At 45.6% G+C, this 19,127-nt stretch overlaps 1 protein-coding gene across 3 annotated transcripts; it reads right to left on the reverse strand.

The window, feature by feature from the left end:
* Window positions 1-1,743: 1,743 nt before the first annotated feature.
* Window positions 1,744-18,398, reverse strand: ano7 (anoctamin 7). 3 transcript variants are annotated; one of them, XM_026193496.1, is made up of 24 exons: window positions 18,279-18,398; window positions 17,428-17,532; window positions 11,454-11,508; window positions 11,247-11,374; window positions 10,680-10,787; window positions 10,469-10,605; window positions 10,337-10,394; window positions 9,501-9,611; window positions 9,250-9,415; window positions 9,086-9,176; window positions 8,885-8,981; window positions 8,392-8,535; window positions 8,177-8,314; window positions 6,897-6,995; window positions 6,630-6,732; window positions 6,044-6,155; window positions 5,899-5,953; window positions 4,879-4,976; window positions 4,569-4,720; window positions 4,274-4,479; window positions 3,874-4,016; window positions 2,535-2,625; window positions 2,319-2,438; window positions 1,744-2,245 (listed from the first exon to the last, which is right to left on the reverse strand). In XM_026193496.1, the coding sequence occupies exons 2-24, from the start codon at window positions 17,509-17,511 to the stop codon at window positions 2,093-2,095; spliced, it is 2,649 nt and encodes an 882-aa protein (XP_026049281.1). In that variant the 5' UTR covers window positions 17,512-17,532; window positions 18,279-18,398; the 3' UTR covers window positions 1,744-2,092. The 3 variants fall into 3 exon arrangements, with proteins under 3 accessions (XP_026049281.1, XP_026049282.1, XP_026049283.1); XM_026193497.1 differs by lacking the exon at window positions 17,428-17,532; XM_026193498.1 differs by lacking the exons at window positions 5,899-5,953; window positions 6,044-6,155; window positions 6,630-6,732; window positions 6,897-6,995.
* Window positions 18,399-19,127: the final 729 nt, after the last annotated feature.

A 19,127-nucleotide genomic window follows, 5' to 3' on the forward strand; every position in this document is an offset into this window, starting at 1 on the left:
TTTAGGTCACGAGCAGTTGTCCAAGCATTTCACTACATATCGTACTGTGTATGACTGTGTACGTGACAAATAAAATTTGAATTTGAATTTGATGTATAATAAACCACCCTTGCATCTCAGTAAGTGCTGCATCCTGGGTCTCACTCATTCCGCCACGCGACTGCTGCCCCAGCCGTGACACGTTTATTGCAGTATAATGCTGAAAATTATGGCTCAGTTCTCTGGGCTTCGGTTGAGCCTTTTTTCAGACTAAGATTGTTTTCAGTGGAGATTGAACTTATCTGTTACTTTAGGAACGGGCTTAAACCATGTCTGGGAAACACGTCGTAAATGATGGGTCGTTCGGGCCTCTTCGTGCTCAGTCAGATCTGGAATATTGGAAGCAGATCCAATCGTGCAAAAGGTTTGATCACACGAGTATCTGAAAAATGTTCCTCAAATATTTTTTGTGGGGCGATGTCCTGCTGATGGAGGTAGCTGCTGTTGGGCCTGTTCTTCTGCAGGAGGATATGGTTGAACATCTAATCACCACTTTCATCAGTGGTCCTCATGCTGAGCTTACACAGACAGAACAACAAACAACAAACTGTGAAAAAAATGGAAAATACCAAAAATAATGTAAATCTTCTTGGCCATGAATTTTTATTAGAAAATAAACTAAAACTTTTCATCAGTAGAAGCTAAACTACAAAAGATATCTGACTAAGCATTCAAATACACATAAACAGCACATTCAGCTACAGTGTGAGAGAAGCTACCTCATCCACAGTGAAATTCATGCCAGCATTGATGATTCTGTAATCATCCGTAAAGTGTTTGGATAGTAGGGGTGCAACGATACACAAAATTCACGGTTCGATATTTTTTCGATACAAAAAATGTTCATGCCTTTTTAATTTGTCATTTATTAAAATTTTAAATATATATTTTAACTCAAAAGTACAGTTTTTAAATTTAATGTTGCTGAAACAACAAAGTAATAAAAAAAATAAATCTATCTGATGGAGGAATCACTCATCTTTGGAAAAGAGAGTTTATTACAGAGAAATGGCTCTTTCAAAATAAAAGCTATACTATCCGCTTCTTCTGGGCTATATTCTCAGCAGCATATTAAACATATCAGGTCCCCATAAGGAGAATCCTGTGCTAACGGCTGTCTAAATGACTCGGCTAAAGTTAGTAGCATGCGTGCTTGTTGTTTTTGTCTGCTTCCACTTGTCTTTGCACTAGGATGCTGTCGGAGTAAATGTGCAGTCATATTCGTTGTGTTCCCACTAGTGCTGTCAGCGTTAATCTGAAATAACCTTAACGCCACAACACGGCAAATCTCCGTTAACCAGCTACCGCGGTTCGCCCCGTGCGTGGGGCTGGATGGTGTCAACACGTTAACGAGCTAACTGCGCTAACACACTAGCTCCCACTATGTAATTGAGCATTACGTGGCACATCCAACATACTGTTTTACTTTTGTCCATGACGCGCTTACCTTCAGGGTCATACGTCACATGAAGACCAAAATAGTTCCAAACGCCAGATCTGAATGAGGGTGGGGGAGGTTCAATTTGCCATGTTGCAAGGAGAGCTTAACTTCTGTCTTGCTAGCTTGCCCTGCGCTCAGTGAATCTGCGTTCGACTACTCCGCCTAGGCTGCACTGTCGAGCGCAGATCCACTGAGCGCTCAACACAGACAGCATCGTCAGAAGGAAAGTTGATAAAATAAATTAAAAATGTTGTATTGTTCGATACATATGCGTACCGAACCGAAAGCACTGTATCGAACGGTTCAATATCCATACGAGTATCGCTGCACCCCTATTGGATATGTATAAGTTTATGTGTAACAGATATCCAAATGTTCATTACATGAAAAAGCCCAGCTCATGTTACAGCGCTGTCGCTAACTGCCTCCCATCAGGTGCTGCTGAGCAACATTTAGCATTTAACTCAGAAACTTCAATTACAACAAACATGGCAAGTTTTGAAAATAGTAAGTTACAGTTAAAGAGTTATTTGATGACAGGCACAGTGATAAGCAGCCAGTGGTTAAAAACGAGCGTTGGGTGTTGTAGCCCAAGTCCACCTGAGCTTCGTCCTAGGAGCTGAATATTGCTTCAGTCTCCTCTGCGATCTCCTCCAGGTTCGGTGACGGTGGGTCGCTCTCCTGTGGAGAGATTCTGGATCTACGCTGTCGCAGTTCACTGGGCGGGGCTTCCCCATTCCCAGGAATCATGGTCTTCCCCAGAGACTGCAGGCATAGAACACGATAGTAAACAAACTGCGAGACAAACCGTCATGTGACACTCTGTTAACTTTGATACCTGGTTCTCAGCCAGAGCCTCTTTAGCCATGTAGTGCTCCCTCTTTATCTTCATCTCCACCTCTTCAGACACATCAGGAACCATCAAATCTATTAAGCGGCCGATGAAGAAGACTACATGCTGAGGAAGAAAAATGGGACAAGTCTTCAATGTGCGGACTGCCGATCAGCAGTTCACAGACCGCTCGGGGTTCAGTGAAGTCTGAGAGACACTGACCTCAAAGATGATGACGAAACCGAGCCGTATAGCGAGGAGGTGGAAGTACTCTGGCAGGTATTCACCATTTTCATCCCTGAAAGCCCAATACCTGTGGACGATAACGACGCGTCGATCGCCTGCAGTAGGTACTGTGCTACTCGTTCACAGCAGGTAGCTTCGACGATTTCACGTGGCACAGTTTCACTCCCGATACATTTCAGACACAAAGGCTCTGTGTCTCCTGCTGGGACTTAACCGCAGAGCTGTAAACCACTATATTATGACGCCACCAGCATTTTAAATTTGCAGAATAACTCAAATGAGCTGCAGTAAACATTCAGACGCTCTCTGGTTCCTCTACAGCACTCGAAACATTAACGGCAGCAGTAAATTTGTCCTCAGGATTTTGTTCCTACCGACCAAATGTTAAATGAAAGGTGACGTCAAGATTAGGTTGTCAAATAAAAACGTAAAAAGTTGTCTGCCGTCTCTCTTCCTCAGCATGTCTTTGTCCTGTCTTCCTCATCTCACCGCCCTCCCTGAGCCTGGTTCTGCTGGAGGTTTCTTCCTGTTAAAAGGGAGTTTTTCCTTCCCACTGTTGCCAAAGTGCTGCTCATAGGGGGTCATATTGTGGAGTTTTTCTCTGTATGTATCATTGTAGGGTCTGCCTTACAGTATAAAGCACCTTGAGGCGACTGTTGTTGTGATTTGGCGCTGTGTAAATAAAACTGAATTGTCTTTGGATCTCATTGAAAACACATCTAGAAAAAAGGCGTCCACCCATTTTAAGCTTGGGCAGGTCCATCGTGACCTCCACGAACTCTGATCATGACAACCACTGTGTTGTGATCATGTGGGACCAGTAAGTCTAATGTAATCTACTTCCAGTCCCACATTAGCTGAACGTAATGTTAGACAGAGCCCAGTTTGAGCCCAAACATTACTTGATCAGGGGAGATGTGCATCTACATATAAATGATATTCCTGTTCCATTATGTGCCATATGAAGAGTCTATAACGTGGCTAATGACCACAGAGGATGTATTAAGATGAAGTGTTGACCTGGCAGTGATGAGCTCACAAGTGTGAGGCACACAAAGATGTGGCTACTGACGTGGAGTTAAAACAGTTGGGACACTTTGCTATCGTGCTTTAGATTTAGTTTCTAATCAAAGTTCTTTCTTTGAAAACTTGACATTTCACTTTTGAGCCCAACCTCAAAGCTGCTGAGATGCCTGGTCTTGTATGATCATATGACTGAGACTGTTTTGGTGCTCAAATGAAGTCCATAACTGCCCGACCGGGCTCAGCCGGCCCATGCGGTTCTCGGTGATGGTGTTGTGGTGCAGATGCTTACCTGCAGGATGTGTTGTGCTGTTGCTGGTAGCTGAGCGGTGATGTAGCCAGAGTGAAGTTGATGAAGCCACTGAGTGTGCTGTCTCTGGTGTAGCGGTAGTACAGTCGAGGCACAAAGGATGACGTAAACGCTATGAGGAACGCCTGAAAATACAAGTCCAGATTCGTTGGCGGCTCATTTATAGGCTCATGATTTATGGTTGTGGTGCGAACAAAACGTATGTTTTGAGCTAAATTTGGAAATACAAATTGGGCTTTTACAGCCAAACAGGTGAGAGTGACATCGGCGGGGTTGGAATTCGCATATGCTTGTTTGCCATTCACCTAGGGACCATTTTTGATCCGAGGACACCACAAGCGTTACCTGTTCGTCCATACGTAAAACACCAAAACAGTCTTACGTTGCTCAGGACGGCCATGTGTGCGATGAACTGCAGGATGGGAAACCAGATGCCGATGTCCTGAGCTCGCTCTACCACCGGGCGACGGTATTCAGTCACAAACTTCTGAGCATCCAGACGGACCTCCACCCAGTTATTAATGAGGGCGAAGAGAGGAGCGAGGGGGCACGCCGCCACGAAGATGGTGATGAACCCAAACTGAATCACTGTGAAGGATGAGGAGGATTTACAGTGAAGACCAGACTCGTATGAAACTCTACGTCTCCCAGGATGTGAGGATAAACCTGGGACTCACCCATCTCCAGGTATTCGCTGAAGAGTCCCTCACAGACCAGCAGCTGGTAGTCTGCCTCCCAGGGAGAAGCCTCCTCCTGCCTCTGGGCCTCCTGTCCCGCCTCCTTCAGCTGAGGATTCAGCTTCCTCTTCTGCCACCATGACTTCACCTTCCTGCAAGTAACGAGCCCACATCATTGCAAAGCGAGACTGCGCTCGGTGACACAAATCCACATAACTGTGCGTTATGCATCACTGTTGTGAGAGACACTGGCACCAGGATGCAGTCTGTTCTCGTGCACTTTGTTGTGTATCTGTGTGTGTCTGTTTACGGGGAAATGAACTCCTGGATGTTGTTGATCAGCTGTTTTCCCACCATGATGACCAGCAGCTCCTGAGCCAGATCAATGAGACATCCACCTGCTCCACACTGTAACACACAGCCAGAGAGGCGGAGTTTAGTGGTTCATCTATTCATGCAGCTGCGAGCAGCTCAGCTGATGGATCAGCAGGTACCCTACTATAACTTCACACATGCTGCTCTGGGTGCTTTATGTCCCACTTTGGAAAGCAGTTGTTTGAAATGGTCTGTGAGCACTCACAGCATCATTGAAAAACTGTGTCTGACCTAAGGTCTCCATGCAGAGATCTGATGCTACTGTCATGGTCCGTGGTCCTGCGTGTGGAATGTGTGATGCTCGGGTAGCCACACCCCCGGGCTGGGCCATCACCGGCACACCTGCTCTCCATCGGGGTGATTACCCGAAGAGCTACTTAGCCCGGCACTGACGGAGGCTCCACGCCAGCCCGTTAATCACCTCTCTGTGGCAACTAGACTCCCGCGAAAGCGTTGCATTAATATCTCGTTGGAGCTGCGTTAAATCTGCCTACTTGTGTCTAGGTTTCGATCCGGCGTTCAACGTCTGCCACCTGCCTGTCCTCCTGCCCGTCCTCCTGCCCAGTTGGATCACCTGGTGCGTCATCTGGCCCATCCACTACCTCCACGGATTCCCTTCTCACGGACGTCCCTCCCGAGCTCCCACGGTCCCGCTCTAATTGTAAGCCAACTAGTCTAACTCAGTCTTGATGCGTTTGCCCTGCTTCCCGGCTCCCTGGTAATCTTCTCCCCTTTCTGTTGCAGCCTCCCACGGTTCCTCGCGTCACTGTTTCCCCGGGTTTTTTAGTTCCTCGTTTTGCTCCTCTGGTTCTGGTTTTTGTTGCTATAATAAAGTGTCATTTTCTGCTTGTGCTTGAGTCTGCGTCTGGACCCTTTTGTGCACGCGCGTCGCGGCGCATGACAACTTCTCTGTAATCGTCACATCATCATCACATGACCACAATCATCAACTCACGTCTTCGTTGCGGACTCCAAACAAAGTGTTGTAATTTCCAGGGTAGCCAATGAACCTGAAACAAACAACCAATCAGCAGGTTTTACAAACCAGCCAAGGCGAGTCCATCAGTTCAATGATCAGCCTGCTCTGCGCTGGCTCTCACCTGCCTTTGAAGAAGGCGATGTAGACCGGAGACGAGTAGAAGTTAACAAACTGGAAGACGAAAACTTTCAGGATGAACATGTCTTCGTATTTCGTCTGAGTGCGATGCATCTCTGACAGCAACACACAGACACACACGTATTCTCGTTTTCATATCTTAGTGAGGACATCTCATTGACATAATGCTTATCCCAGCTGCTTACCCTAACCATGCCTAATCCTAACCATAACCTGACCCTGACACTAAAACCACATTTTGAGTCAAAAATGCTTCAAACCCCATAAGTGACTGTTGGTCCCCACAAAGATGTCTAAACAAGTACACACACACACACCTTCAGATGAAATGAAGATCATGGCGCCAAATTAAATTTGTCTATTTTTACCTGAACAGTGGTGAAAATGAAAAACCAAGATTACTTAGTAAAAGCTCGTTAGCAGCTGTTATTTGTTATCAACTAAAAGTAGACTTCCTAAAATATTCATAAACTGGTCTCAGAAAAATCAGACATCTTCACAGAATTCTACAGTTTATGAAAATGTGTAAAGTTTCTTTAAACGAGGCTGAGACGTGGAGGGAGACTCACCCCAGCGGGTGAGGATGTGGGCCAGGGCGGTGTAAATCCTGGACAGCAGAAGGATGACTAGCAGATTCAACACTGACCCTGAGAAACTGGCTATTCTCCCAGCCTACACACACACACACACACACACACACACACACACACACACACACACACACACACACACACACACACACACACACAGACAGGTGTGATGGCGTCAGTGATATTGCAGTCCTCGGTTAAGCTTTGTGGACCCAGGTGAAGGCAGGCGAGCTGCCTCTTACTCACAGAGAAGCTGAAGAAGCTGTACTCTGACTTGTAGATGATGATGCTGAGGATGGTGCGATACAAAATGATGGCCGTGAGAAAAATCAACACCACAGCGACCTGCGCGGAAGAAGTCATTTCAGACCTTTTATCCACTGACACCTGATTTCATTTAAGGTAGAGACACAGACAGATTCATAAATGTAGATGCACACTGACTGGTTAGCATATGGGAGAGAAATCTCATTGGCCAGATATGGATCTGTCAAGCATGACATCATGAACTTAATGAACCTGCTAACATGCACACAGGCAACAGCAGCTGCTTCAGGTTGGCTAATTTTCTCCTCTGCAGCAAACCCAAACATAAATGTGCTAACAGAAGAAACGTGAGGCCAGAAAGCTCGTAGGAGACCTGCTGCTCGTCTAACGTACAGCTGATGGTGGGTGTTAACATCTTTGTCACCACTGAGGCTGTAAATGTGAATAAAAACATCGGGAAGTGATTTTTTGAAGCCGTAAGGCTGTTATAGAAGCAGTCTGCTGTTCAGCGTCGTCCGGCTCAAACACAAAGACCTTCCTGAGAAACATCTGCATGGAGCAGATGTTGCTCTAACACCACTTTACACCTTTCAGCACTGATGGAGCCTTTCCAGATGTGCCAGCTGTCAGTTCCATGGACACTGACGCCCCCCCCAGCTGAACGCTAGCTCTCCTCTTCAGCCCAAGGCTTCGGCGTCCATGTTTGAATGTGTCTGACCTCAGATCTGTTTTGGCCCAGAGGAGACGGCGCCGTTTGTCCATCTTGGTCACATGTGGCTTCAAGGTGCTCTGTTCTCCATCACATCCAACAGGATGTGTTTCAGTTTAAGCACTACATGTGCTACTGGCAATAAAACGAGACTTTGTGAGATTTGCGAATCACTGCATGATATTTTTATTTGTGTTTGACTCAGTGTCCCAACTTCTTTGGAGTCGTGGTCATAGATGGAGACCACATTATAACAGGCTGGACAGAATCTGAATTAGCATCACCCACAGTCCCTGATGGTTCCAACCTGCAGCTCCTTTCCATCACAGTGATGTCAGCGCTGACCCCCAAACAAGAACTGCTTCACATGTTGGAGGCGGGAGTGAATGCCAGCTCCAGAGCAGGATGGGGGAGGGGCCACTGTGGGAAACGACGCTACCCTCTGCTGGCATCACGCAATAATCATCTTACACCTGTGGAAGCCGTGACCGTAGATCGGGTGGACGTGCGTGTTAGACTGTGTTGGCAACGAGGACTTCAGGAGACTCACCATGATGATGATGACCATGCAGCCAGTCAGAGTTCTGTTGAACCGCTTATTTTCAGGAAAATACGGCTCCTCCGCTCCGGTCACCGGGTTCCTCATGGTCATCGGTGCCATGGCGGTGAACTCTGGACGAGGTCGCTCCTGCCAAAGATGTGAAATTCACAAATTCACAAACCTCCCGAAACAATCCCCTGGTTAACTTAGCAACGGCTTCGCACCTCGATGTCCTGGAATTCGGAGCAGTCCCAGCGGTGAGACAAAGATGAACATGTTCTCTTCCAGTACTCGAGGAAGGTGATGGCCCACAGAGACATGAAGACACTGAGGAAAACGGTTCCTCCGTTATCAAACAGCAGACCTGCCTGCAGAGACACAAGCAGCCTTTCAGAGTGGTGGATACACAGATGGCTCAGTAACATCAGCCTGTGCTGGTTTCCAAACATTTAGCTCAGAGGACCTGATGAGGTCAGAGGACAGAGTTGTCTACTGCTGTCCACTTTTAAACTGCCCAACTATTAATCTGCCAGGCGACGTATCAGGAAACAGAAACCTCTGAAGAAACGTCCACAATCCATCTCACAGAGATCAGCGAGATGAGTGATGCATGAATATATGCTGGAATAAGGAACATGGCTGCTTTGCCTCGCCCTGTGTTTTCCCAGAGAACGGAAACATTTAAATAAATGTGAGAGGTGTGGTGGTGGCAGGTACCTTGTAGGTGACGCAGATGCTGGAGTAGTTCCAGTAGGAGCAGATATTACAGAGCGGACACATGATGAAGCTGTTTCCGCTACCACACAACTCGTTCCTACAAATTCAAACACAGATCACCACAGGTGCATCAACCATGACGAGTGAGCATGTCCTCACAAACTGCTTTAAAATGAACGCTGACGATGAGTTTGTACTCACGCTGGAACGTCGGTGGCCACGAGCCAAAACCCGATCAGGAAGATCACCGTCCCGACGACAGACGCCGGCAGCAGCCAGCCGGTGTAGAAGCCTGCATGCAGACACGGTGAGACGCTTGTCACCAAGTAACGGCATAACATCGGAGGTATTTTCCTCATATTTACCTAACCAGGCAAAATAAAGTGCGATCTTCTCCCCAAAGTACTCCCTGATGTGGTCCAGAGGTTGGTAGCGTCTCCAGCAGGACCACTGGGCCCAGTAAGCATACAGGATCTGCCTCAGGCTTAAACTCTGGGGACTGACCGGGGGGGTCGGCAGCTGATAATCTCCCTGCAAACATGGTATCAAACATCAGCCTGGGCTTCAGTCTGGGAATCACAGCAGCTTCAGACCAGGCTCGTGGTGCACATCTCACCTCGTGCAGCGGGTAGGCGGCGGTGAAGACCTGCTCGTTCAGCAGACGGTCGACGCCCACCTCCCCGTTCTTCACCGAACCGTATGGAGTCCTGGCTAAGATCTCGTACAGCTAGAGGGACACGAGGGTTTCAAGGGACTCAGCTAAGCTAGCATAACCATGTCTAGGGCTGAAACTTTGTTTCCGTGAAACTTTTAGCATTAATAGAAACAGAGCCTCCAGGACACTGCAGAACACCACAGCCATCTCCACTCAGAACCACAGAAACATGTTTGTGTTGTTTTCAGGAAACTTCAGTGGATTGTTAAGGAAGTACAGACTCATAAAATAAAGTGCTACACACACGGACATTTGTGAGTGTGTGTTTGTCGAGTTTGTTTGAGGAGGAGGCGTTGCCGCTGCCAGCATCCGTCTGTTGACCGATACATCCTGGATCTGCTTCGCTGGTATTTCTGCCTTTGAGCCAATCAGAGCAGCTCGCTCTCAGCTCAGTTTGTTGAAGCTGCACTGGAAACTTTCCCAACACGACCAAACACACAGTTCCCGTCTGCTCGGGTTTTGTGTCATTAATGAAGCAGCACAAGAAATCTTAAATTCACACTTTCAGGTTCTTTGGGTTAAAAACTCTTAGATGTTGGTTTGTGTATTTTTGTTTAAAGATTTTTTGAAATATTAACATTTATTTGTCTGTTTCTCTGTTCTGGATTTGTCCTCTGAAATAGTCAAACTATCCTAAAATACACCATAAACATTCAGTTTTCATTTCTACATGCACCACAGTGAAGTGCACGGCACGGCCACGAGTTCCTCGAGACCGTTTTGTTTTCTTCACTCACCACCTGGTGTCTCTGGGTCGTCTTGAAGAACGTGTCTTTGTTGTCGCTGCCCAAAAACCTGCAGGCAGGAAACAGGGAGAGTGAAGGAGGAGGATGAGGGTGACACGGGACTCAGGTCCTGAGTGTTTGTACCTCTCCAGCTTGTTGGTCCTGAACTGGCAGGTGTAGTAGTCGGGCGGGGGGTTGGGGACGTCCTGGGACATAAGGTTGGGAAGAGACAGCTTGGACAGGATCTGTTCGGACCAGTTAACGATGGGGGCGGTGACCACCTGCAGGAGGACAGAGGACATGCCGTGAGATGGCTGCTGAGCGTGAGGACGGCGGCAGAGGACGTGGGCTTTACCTGCAGTGGGACTCTGAGGCTGATCTCCTCAGCGTAGTAACAGAGCACGCTCCACGGAGCGCTGAGGAGGACAAAACAGATCCTCTTCTTTGTCTGGAGGACCTCCTTCTGCAGAGAAGAAGAAAAGAGCTCAGCGTCCTTCACCTCCTTTCAACATCATAACTAGTACTCACGGGTTAATTAGTGCTTTGTTTATTTTCTGGAAATGTATTTGTACTCTATGCATCTGTACCCATATGTAATAAATTTGATTTCATATTTTACTATTGAGAAACACTTTGGAGCACCTCTGGTCTTTTCAATGAGCTATAATATAAATAAAGTATTGATTGATTGATTGAAAGGTGCATTTAGCTGCTGGTTAGCTTCCATCCATCAAACAGAAACACATAGAAGCACATCATCAGTAAGCCAATGATACAATTATGTCTGTTATTGTCTATATAATGTCTGTTGTTTATTTCCTGATATCCAAAGTGAAGGTGGCATGTGGGTCATGTGACAGTTTAGTTTCACTTCCTCCATGTTTGCCTTACCTGCAGACTCACCTGTGTTTGTTTAGCTTACCTGTTCCTGCAGAAGTCCAGAGTGTCTCAGTCTTTTCAGAAACTCCTCCCTCCACCGGCGGTGGGCGGGGCTAACACCCATGCTCTCCTCCTGCATGCTCCTTGGCTCCTCCCACACCAGCACAAAGTCTGTCCGAGAGGATCACAGGTTTAATTCGTCTGCTAAACACGCTGCGTTTGGAACGGTATGATTTTGTTTTCTACTCACCGACTCGAGTCGATCCATCACTGAAAACATTCCCATCCTCAGGCTGAACTGCATTCTGGGAAATAATAAAACCTGTCAGACTGAATTTAGAGGAAAACAATCAAAGAGCAGGGTCTGTTTTCAAAAAGCTTCCTGAAACTAAGAGTTTGTAATTCTAAGGAAACTGTGAGACTTCCAGTGAAGGCTTAAAGGACTGAATCCTGCTGATGATCAGAGTTATTCATGGAGCCTGGCAGGCCCTGGAGTGGAGACAAGCACCTTTAGAAGGGTTCTGAAGGAGAGAACGCTGTTTTGGAACAATGCTCTGCCATGTTTGTCTCTGCAGGCAAGGAAGGAGAGGATACACTGTTTGTACAATCCAATCAATCAAAGACCATTTTATCTATGAGGCATCCAATCCATTCATTTCTGTGGGACAGAGACGACGTGCCGACTTTATGAATTATTCATACGGAGTTTACTTGTGTGCTCATTACATTAGCCGACTCACGTGTGTAAACTTGTCACCACAAACCCACTGTTTGCATAACTGTGGAAAAATGCCACAGCACTCAGACGGCCCACGACCACACGTGGAATTCCACTGGAATCACGTTTTACCTGCTTTACAGTCAAATCAAATCAAATGGCATTTACCTACAAACATGTACCAGTAGAAACACCTCAGAATAAGGAGGTGAAAATACAAGAAAATAATTATACTCTAAATTAATTTACTACTGTAGTGGTTTAATCTAGCCTTTTTACATTTTTATTATGCACCACGGCTGCTCTGCTGTCCAAGTTAAATAATAAAATGTGATAAGGACTGTTCTCACTCTCCTGCTCACAAGAGTAAATAAAGAGCAGGGCACAAGCAGCAGGGCTAACACAGCTAATGTGTTATTGATTGATGGATGGATGGATGGATGGATGGATGGATGGATGGATGGATGGATGGATGGATGGATGGATGGATGGATGGATGGATGGATGGATGCATATATTGGATGGATGGATGGATATATAGGATGGATGGATGGATATATAGGATGGATGATGGATGGATGGGTGGATGGATATATAGGATGGATGATGCATGGATGGGTGGATGGATATATAGGATGGATGGATGGATGGATGGATGGATGGATGGATGGATGCATATATTGGATAGATGATGGATGGATGCATATATTGGATGGATGATGGATGGATGGATGGATGGATATATAGGATGGATGGATGGATGGATGGATGGATGGATGCATATATAGGATGGATGGATGGATGCATATATAGGATGGATGGATGGATATATAGGATGGATGGATGGATGGATATATAGGATGGATGGATGGATATATATAGGATGGATGATGGATGGATGGGTGGATGGATATATAGGATGGATGATGGATGGATGGATGGATGGATATATAGGATGGATGGATGGATGGATGGATGGATGGATGGATGGATGGATGCATATATTGGATGGATGATGGATGGATGCATATATTGGATGGATGATGGATGGATGGGTGGATGGATATATAGGATGGATGGATGGATGGATGGATGGATGGATGGATGGATGGATGGATATATAGGATGGATGGATGGATGGATGCATATATTGGATAGATGATGGATGGATGCATATATAGGATGGATGGATGGATGGATGGATGGATGGATGGATGGATGGATGCATATATAGGATGGATGGATGGATATATAGGATGGATGCATATATTGGATGGATGGATGGATGCATATATTGGATAGATGATGGATGGATGCATATATAGGATGGATGTATGATGGATGGATATATAGGATGGATGGATGGATGGATGGATGGATGGATGGATGGATGGATGGATGGATGGATATATAGGATGGATGGATATATAGGATGGATGGATGGATGGATATATAGGATGGATGGATGGATGGATGGATATATAGGATGGATGGATGGATGGATGGATGGATGGATGGATGGATGGATGGATGGATGGATATATAGGATGGGTGGATGGATGGATGGATATATAGGATGGATGGATGGATGGATGGATAGATGGATGGATGGATATATAGGATGGATGGATGATGGATGGATATATAGGATGGATGGATGGATATATAGGATGGATGGATGATGGATGGATATATAGGATGGATGGATGATGGATGGATGGATATATAGGATGGATGGATGGATGGATATATAGGATGGATGGATGGATGATGGATGGATATATAGGATGGATGGATGGATGGATGGATGGATATATAGGATGGATGGATGATGGATGGATGGATATATAGGATGGATGTATGATGGATGGATGGATATATAGGATGGATGTATGATGGATGGATGGATGGATGGATGGATGATGGATGGATGGATGGATATATAGGATGGATGGATGATGGATGGATGGATGGATGGATATATAGGATGGATGGATGGATGGATATATAGGATGGATGGATGATGGATGGATGGATGGATGATGGATGGATGGATGATGGATGGATATATAGGATGGATGTATGATGGATGGATGGATGGATATATAGGATGGATGGATGATGGATGGATGGATGATGGATGGATGGATATATAGGATGGATGGATGGATGGATGGATATATAGGATGGATGGATGATGGATGGATGGATGATGGATGGATATATAGGATGGATGGATGATGGATGGATGGATGATGGATGGATGGATATATAGGATGGATGGATGATGGATGGATGGATGATGGATGGATGGATGGATGGATGGATATATAGGATGGATGGATGATGGATGGATGGATGGATGGATGGATGATGGATGGATGGATGATGGATGGATGGATGGATGGATGGATGATGGATGGATGGATGGATGGATGGATGGATGGATGGATGATGGATGGATATATAGGATGGATGTATGATGGATGGATGGATGGATATATAGGATGGATGGATGATGGATGGATGGATGATGGATGGATGGATATATAGGATGGATGGATGGATGGATGGATATATAGGATGGATGGATGATGGATGGATGGATGATGGATGGATATATAGGATGGATGGATGATGGATGGATGGATGATGGATGGATGGATATATAGGATGGATGGATGATGGATGGATGGATGATGGATGGATATATAGGATGGATGGATGGATGGATGGATGGATGGATGGATGATGGATGGATATATAGGATGGATGTATGATGGATGGCACGAGCAGCAGCGTGGACTGAAATCTTTTCCTGATGAATCCAAAACAGAACTTTCAAACCAACAGAAAACTGAATCATCATGAAGGAGAAAAAACTGACAGAATCAATGTTCTTCATCTCGTATAAAATAAAAACACCCATGGCTAATAGCCTGTTGATTTGCACATACATGAATATATACATATATTGATACATATATTGATTGATGTTTTCTGTACTTCTGAAAATTCTGGTTGAAGTGTTTGTAAAGATCACATGATCCTGCGTTTGTTGCTCTTTGTTTTATCTCCTCACGAGGAAAAGGACAACAGCTCTTTTCACATATTTTTATGTTATATGTGTAATAAAATACTACATAACATGGCCCACACCCCTGAAAGTACAGTGTATTTACAATGTAAGATGACAACATTTTGTTTGCTTTTCTGCTAAAATACCCAGAAAGTACTCAGTACTTAAAGTTAATTACAGAATTATTCCTTCCTCCTGGTAAAATCATGAACTATTACCTCCTTATTCTAATGTACCCACCAGCAAGTAATGCTAATTCAATCATGATATCAGGTAACGCACCTGGAAAACCCACTTAATCCTAAAATAGCAGCACTCTTAGCCGTGGGCTGTATTATAAAGTCCCAAGAGCCAAAACAAAAATGCTGATCACAGCTCGACACTCACAGCAGCAGCCCAGATGTGAAGACAAACACCTCAGCTGTCAGCACATGGCTGTCAAACGTAGCGGGGAGGCTAATGTGTGTCTATGATTTCTATGTAACTGCGGTATTCATCTTGTTTAATGATACGTGTAACAATGAGATATGGAGGTAAACGTTTCATGGTCACTGAGCTAATTTCTTTCTATGAACAGCTCCGAGGATTCTCGAGAAGTTCGTGAAACCTGTAGCCACTTCCCAAAGGCTACGCTGGCGTGTTTGCGTGGCTCTGGGCTGCTACTGGTCCAGAAGCGGGAAGCTTCGTGTTTTTTATTGGCTCCTAAACACTTTGGGCCACTCTTCCTGCTGTTTCACGTCCCCATTGTCGCTAATGAGGACGACGACAGACACACAAGAGCAAGAGCGGAACAAACATCAACCGTTTGATCACTCAGTGCTGAACCGAGTGGAGCCGCTCAGTCTCTCCTCATCATGCACTTCCTGTTTCCTGCCGCAGCCCAGTTTAATTAAAAAGCAGCAGAGAGAGCGAAGCTGTGGTGAAGCTTCCGGGTTTCACCTGCTTTCACTCAGACATGCGGAACCGTCTTCACACTAACTGTGAGCTTCTGTTAGTTTGAGGCCCAGCACAGTTTAGAGCTGCGTGCAGTAGCTATCACAAGGGGGCGGAGTCTAAAGTTACCATCCAGTTGTATTGAAGTTTGTGCTTTAAACACCTTTTTTGCAGTGAGAACTGTGAATACAGTCCAGCATGAGCCCTGGACAGTATAAAAGGTGGCCATAGATACTGTAATGTCACTGATTTAGGTGAACTGAGCATGCTCAGTGTTGCCATCTGCAAGTTTTGAAACCAGCTGTGAGGAGTGAGGCGTGGCTAACGGTTTGTGATAAACTGATGAGACCATCCTGGATGATCGTTGATGGCCTCCATGTTTTACAAGAATACGAGCCCAAACCAGAGACCAGTACAACCCTAACGAAGTGTGTCGCCTCCTGCTGGTGTAACCAGTGATGCTGCAGCCAGGCTGACCATACGAGAGGACAATCGCATTTTACCGCCATCAGCTCTGAGAGTCGACAGTGAAATCAGACAACTTCCTGCACGTTTGGGTGAAACTTCAACTTGCATCTTTTAGCTACAGGGATTTTACTTTTCAATCCAATCAGAGAGTAATCCGATCGTTAAGTCTGACGTCACTAGCCGTGTCTGGGTCTAAACTCCGCTGCAGGTCCATATATCAAACGATCACTATGGCATTACTGAGAGTTGAAAAACTGTCTAAAGTCTTTCATCTTTAATAAAATGATCAGCGTTCTGCTCTACCAGGTGTAACAATTGAGTTTAACATCCAGGCATCCATGAAAACGGAATTTATGACATTTAACGGAGTTAGAAGTTAGCAGGGAGTTAGCTCGCTAGCTTCTATCTAAATACAATATAGCATGTCCTGACTGCGGGGTTTTGGAAACAAATTCAAACGTACAGCTCTGTTATCACTTCCAACATAAATGAAGACAGAAAACTAAACAGCAGTGACGTTTGTAGGGTTACTGAAGTTGGGCTAGCTGGTATATAATGATGTGCTACGTGACCGCTAGCGACACAGTTATGTTAGCATAATATAAACAAGCTAACTTTTTTTCCACTCGATAAAAGTTAACGTGAGTGTTCTCGGTGGTCAGGAACAAATGTAATCGCATGGCAGGATGCTGTAAAAGGACCAAACTTCAGCCAGGAGAACAACTGAGATAATCCATCCACAATACGAGGTTAGTCATTCATATACTGCTGCATGGGCTGGGCTGTAGTTACATCCTAAGGTTTTAAAAACTGAGCTTAAATAAATGATTAGCGGTAATAAAAGCCGAGGGAGGTCAACAGTGATCACTGACTGTTTTAGGAGCTTTTGGAGACCAAATAGAAGAAAATACAAAACATTAAACATGTTAACAACACAAAAGCCATATTAAACGCAGACTACTTTAGACCCGGAAGTAGGATTCGTCACGTCATCACTTAATAATCGGATTGACCACATCCTGTTACCATGGTGCCATAGTTGCTCTCTGGGCTGGTTTCCATGGTGATTAGTGTTGTGCCATCCTCTCTCTGATCCCCTCTCCGCCTCATCCTCCCAAAACCTTCCTCCTCCTGCACACACACACACACACACACACACACACACACACACACACACACACACACACACACACACACACACACACACACCTGTCGTTTAATGTTATTTTCATTGTGCCATGATGTCACCGACTGCAATGACACCGTAGTGACAGTTGTGGTTCAGGTCTTCAGTCTCTACATCCTGCAGAGGACTGACGTTCTTTTATGAGCTCGTCTGTTTATCAGGTCGATCACATCGTGAGGGTCTTAAACACGGAGCAGCTATGAAGCAGCTTTGTTTTCTATTGTTTTCTAATGTTCTGACAGTCTGCTCCCAGCTCCTTCATGAATAACACAATAAATACATTTAACACTGTTATGATGGAAAGTTTGTGCAGGTGAAGGACTTGTGACTTTTACAGCACAGCACTCTGCACAGCGTCACCGTGAATAACTTTAATCCCACTGGACGATGTCAATGGAAACACTGGCCTCACCGGCGCTGACGGCGGGTTACCAGCCGTGTGTGTAACTGCGCGTGCAGCTCCGCGGTTCATTGATTAAAACTCGTTTCCGTCCGTCAGGGTGACGCTGTCAGAGCTCACAGCTGTTACAGCTCCCTCACCGAGTATCGATCACAGGTCACTGATCACAGTATCGATTATGTATTGACGCATTCAGACTTCCCTCTCTCTGTGACCTGATTTTACCTGGGATCAATCAGACCGATTGGATCTGGGTGGATGACGTGTGGTGTCTCGTGCAGTCCGACTCACCTGTGCGCGCAGACAGTGACGGCCTCAGGCGAGCTCGCGGCTCTCTGGAGCTTCAGCAGCTGATCAACTTGCTTGTAGAGGCGAGCTGACTTCAGGAGAGGCCCCGCCCATCCCGTTAACCACGCCCCTCCTCCGCCTCTTCATCAAAAACAAACTTGGCAGCGTAAAACAGCCATGAAACAACAGAAGCCACACCATATTCTGCATCCGCGCGCACATTAACACGTGCACAGCTCCCGTTGTGATCTCTCACTGGTCTGACACTGTGCTGCTTCTCCTCTCATTCTCCCCCCTCCCTCCCCTGTTGCTACTTCAGTCATGAAACTGATCAGTGATCAGCTGATCGTCTCTCTTGTTTGTTTATTGCCCACTTTGCGCCAGAAAGAGGAAACCAGCGGATGTCGCGCTAAACAACAGCAGCACGTTTAAGCTCGATCAGCTGTTGTTAGAATGTATTTAATATTAATTTCTAGTATCAGCTGATGTTTGCTGGAGCCACAGCTGTAAAGCTGCTGGTCATGATGTCTGTTTAGATATGTGGTGAGAGGGAAACATGAAGATGAAACCAGGAGATGTCCTTACTGAATCATCAGAGCTGAACAGGTGATGGAGAAACAGGTTTACCTTTCAGGTGACATGAATGAGTTGAAGTTATGAACTGTTTCTGAGAGACAAATAACACCAGGATCCTTTTCTAAGTAGCTGACAGCTGGTAACTGTGCAGGGGCGGGTCTAGCAAAGTGTTGCCAGGGGGCCAGGTAGGGCATTAACAGGGAGAGGGGGGCACAAAGAAATACTTTTCTTTCTTATTCTCATTTAAAATGTCTCGCTTTTATTAATTAATGTTAA

This window comes from Astatotilapia calliptera, chromosome 14 (assembly GCF_900246225.1).
Source record: "Astatotilapia calliptera chromosome 14, fAstCal1.2, whole genome shotgun sequence".
Lineage (NCBI taxonomy): Eukaryota > Metazoa > Chordata > Actinopteri > Cichliformes > Cichlidae > Astatotilapia > Astatotilapia calliptera.

What these genes read in the sequence shown, in the direction of transcription:
- ano7 (XM_026193496.1), bottom strand. Translation starts at nt 17,511, where the DNA reads ATGAGGCGGAGAGGGGATCAGAGAGAGGATGGCACAACACTAATCACC. An exon ending in CCGAATTCCAGGACATCGAG is followed by an intron (nt 8,315 to 8,391) that starts GTGCGAAGCCGT and finishes CATCTTTGGCAG; the next exon opens with GAGCGACCTCGTCCAGAGTT. An exon ending in CAGCGAATACCTGGAGATGG is followed by an intron (nt 4,480 to 4,568) that starts GTGAGTCCCAGG and finishes CATCCTTCACAG; the next exon opens with TGATTCAGTTTGGGTTCATC.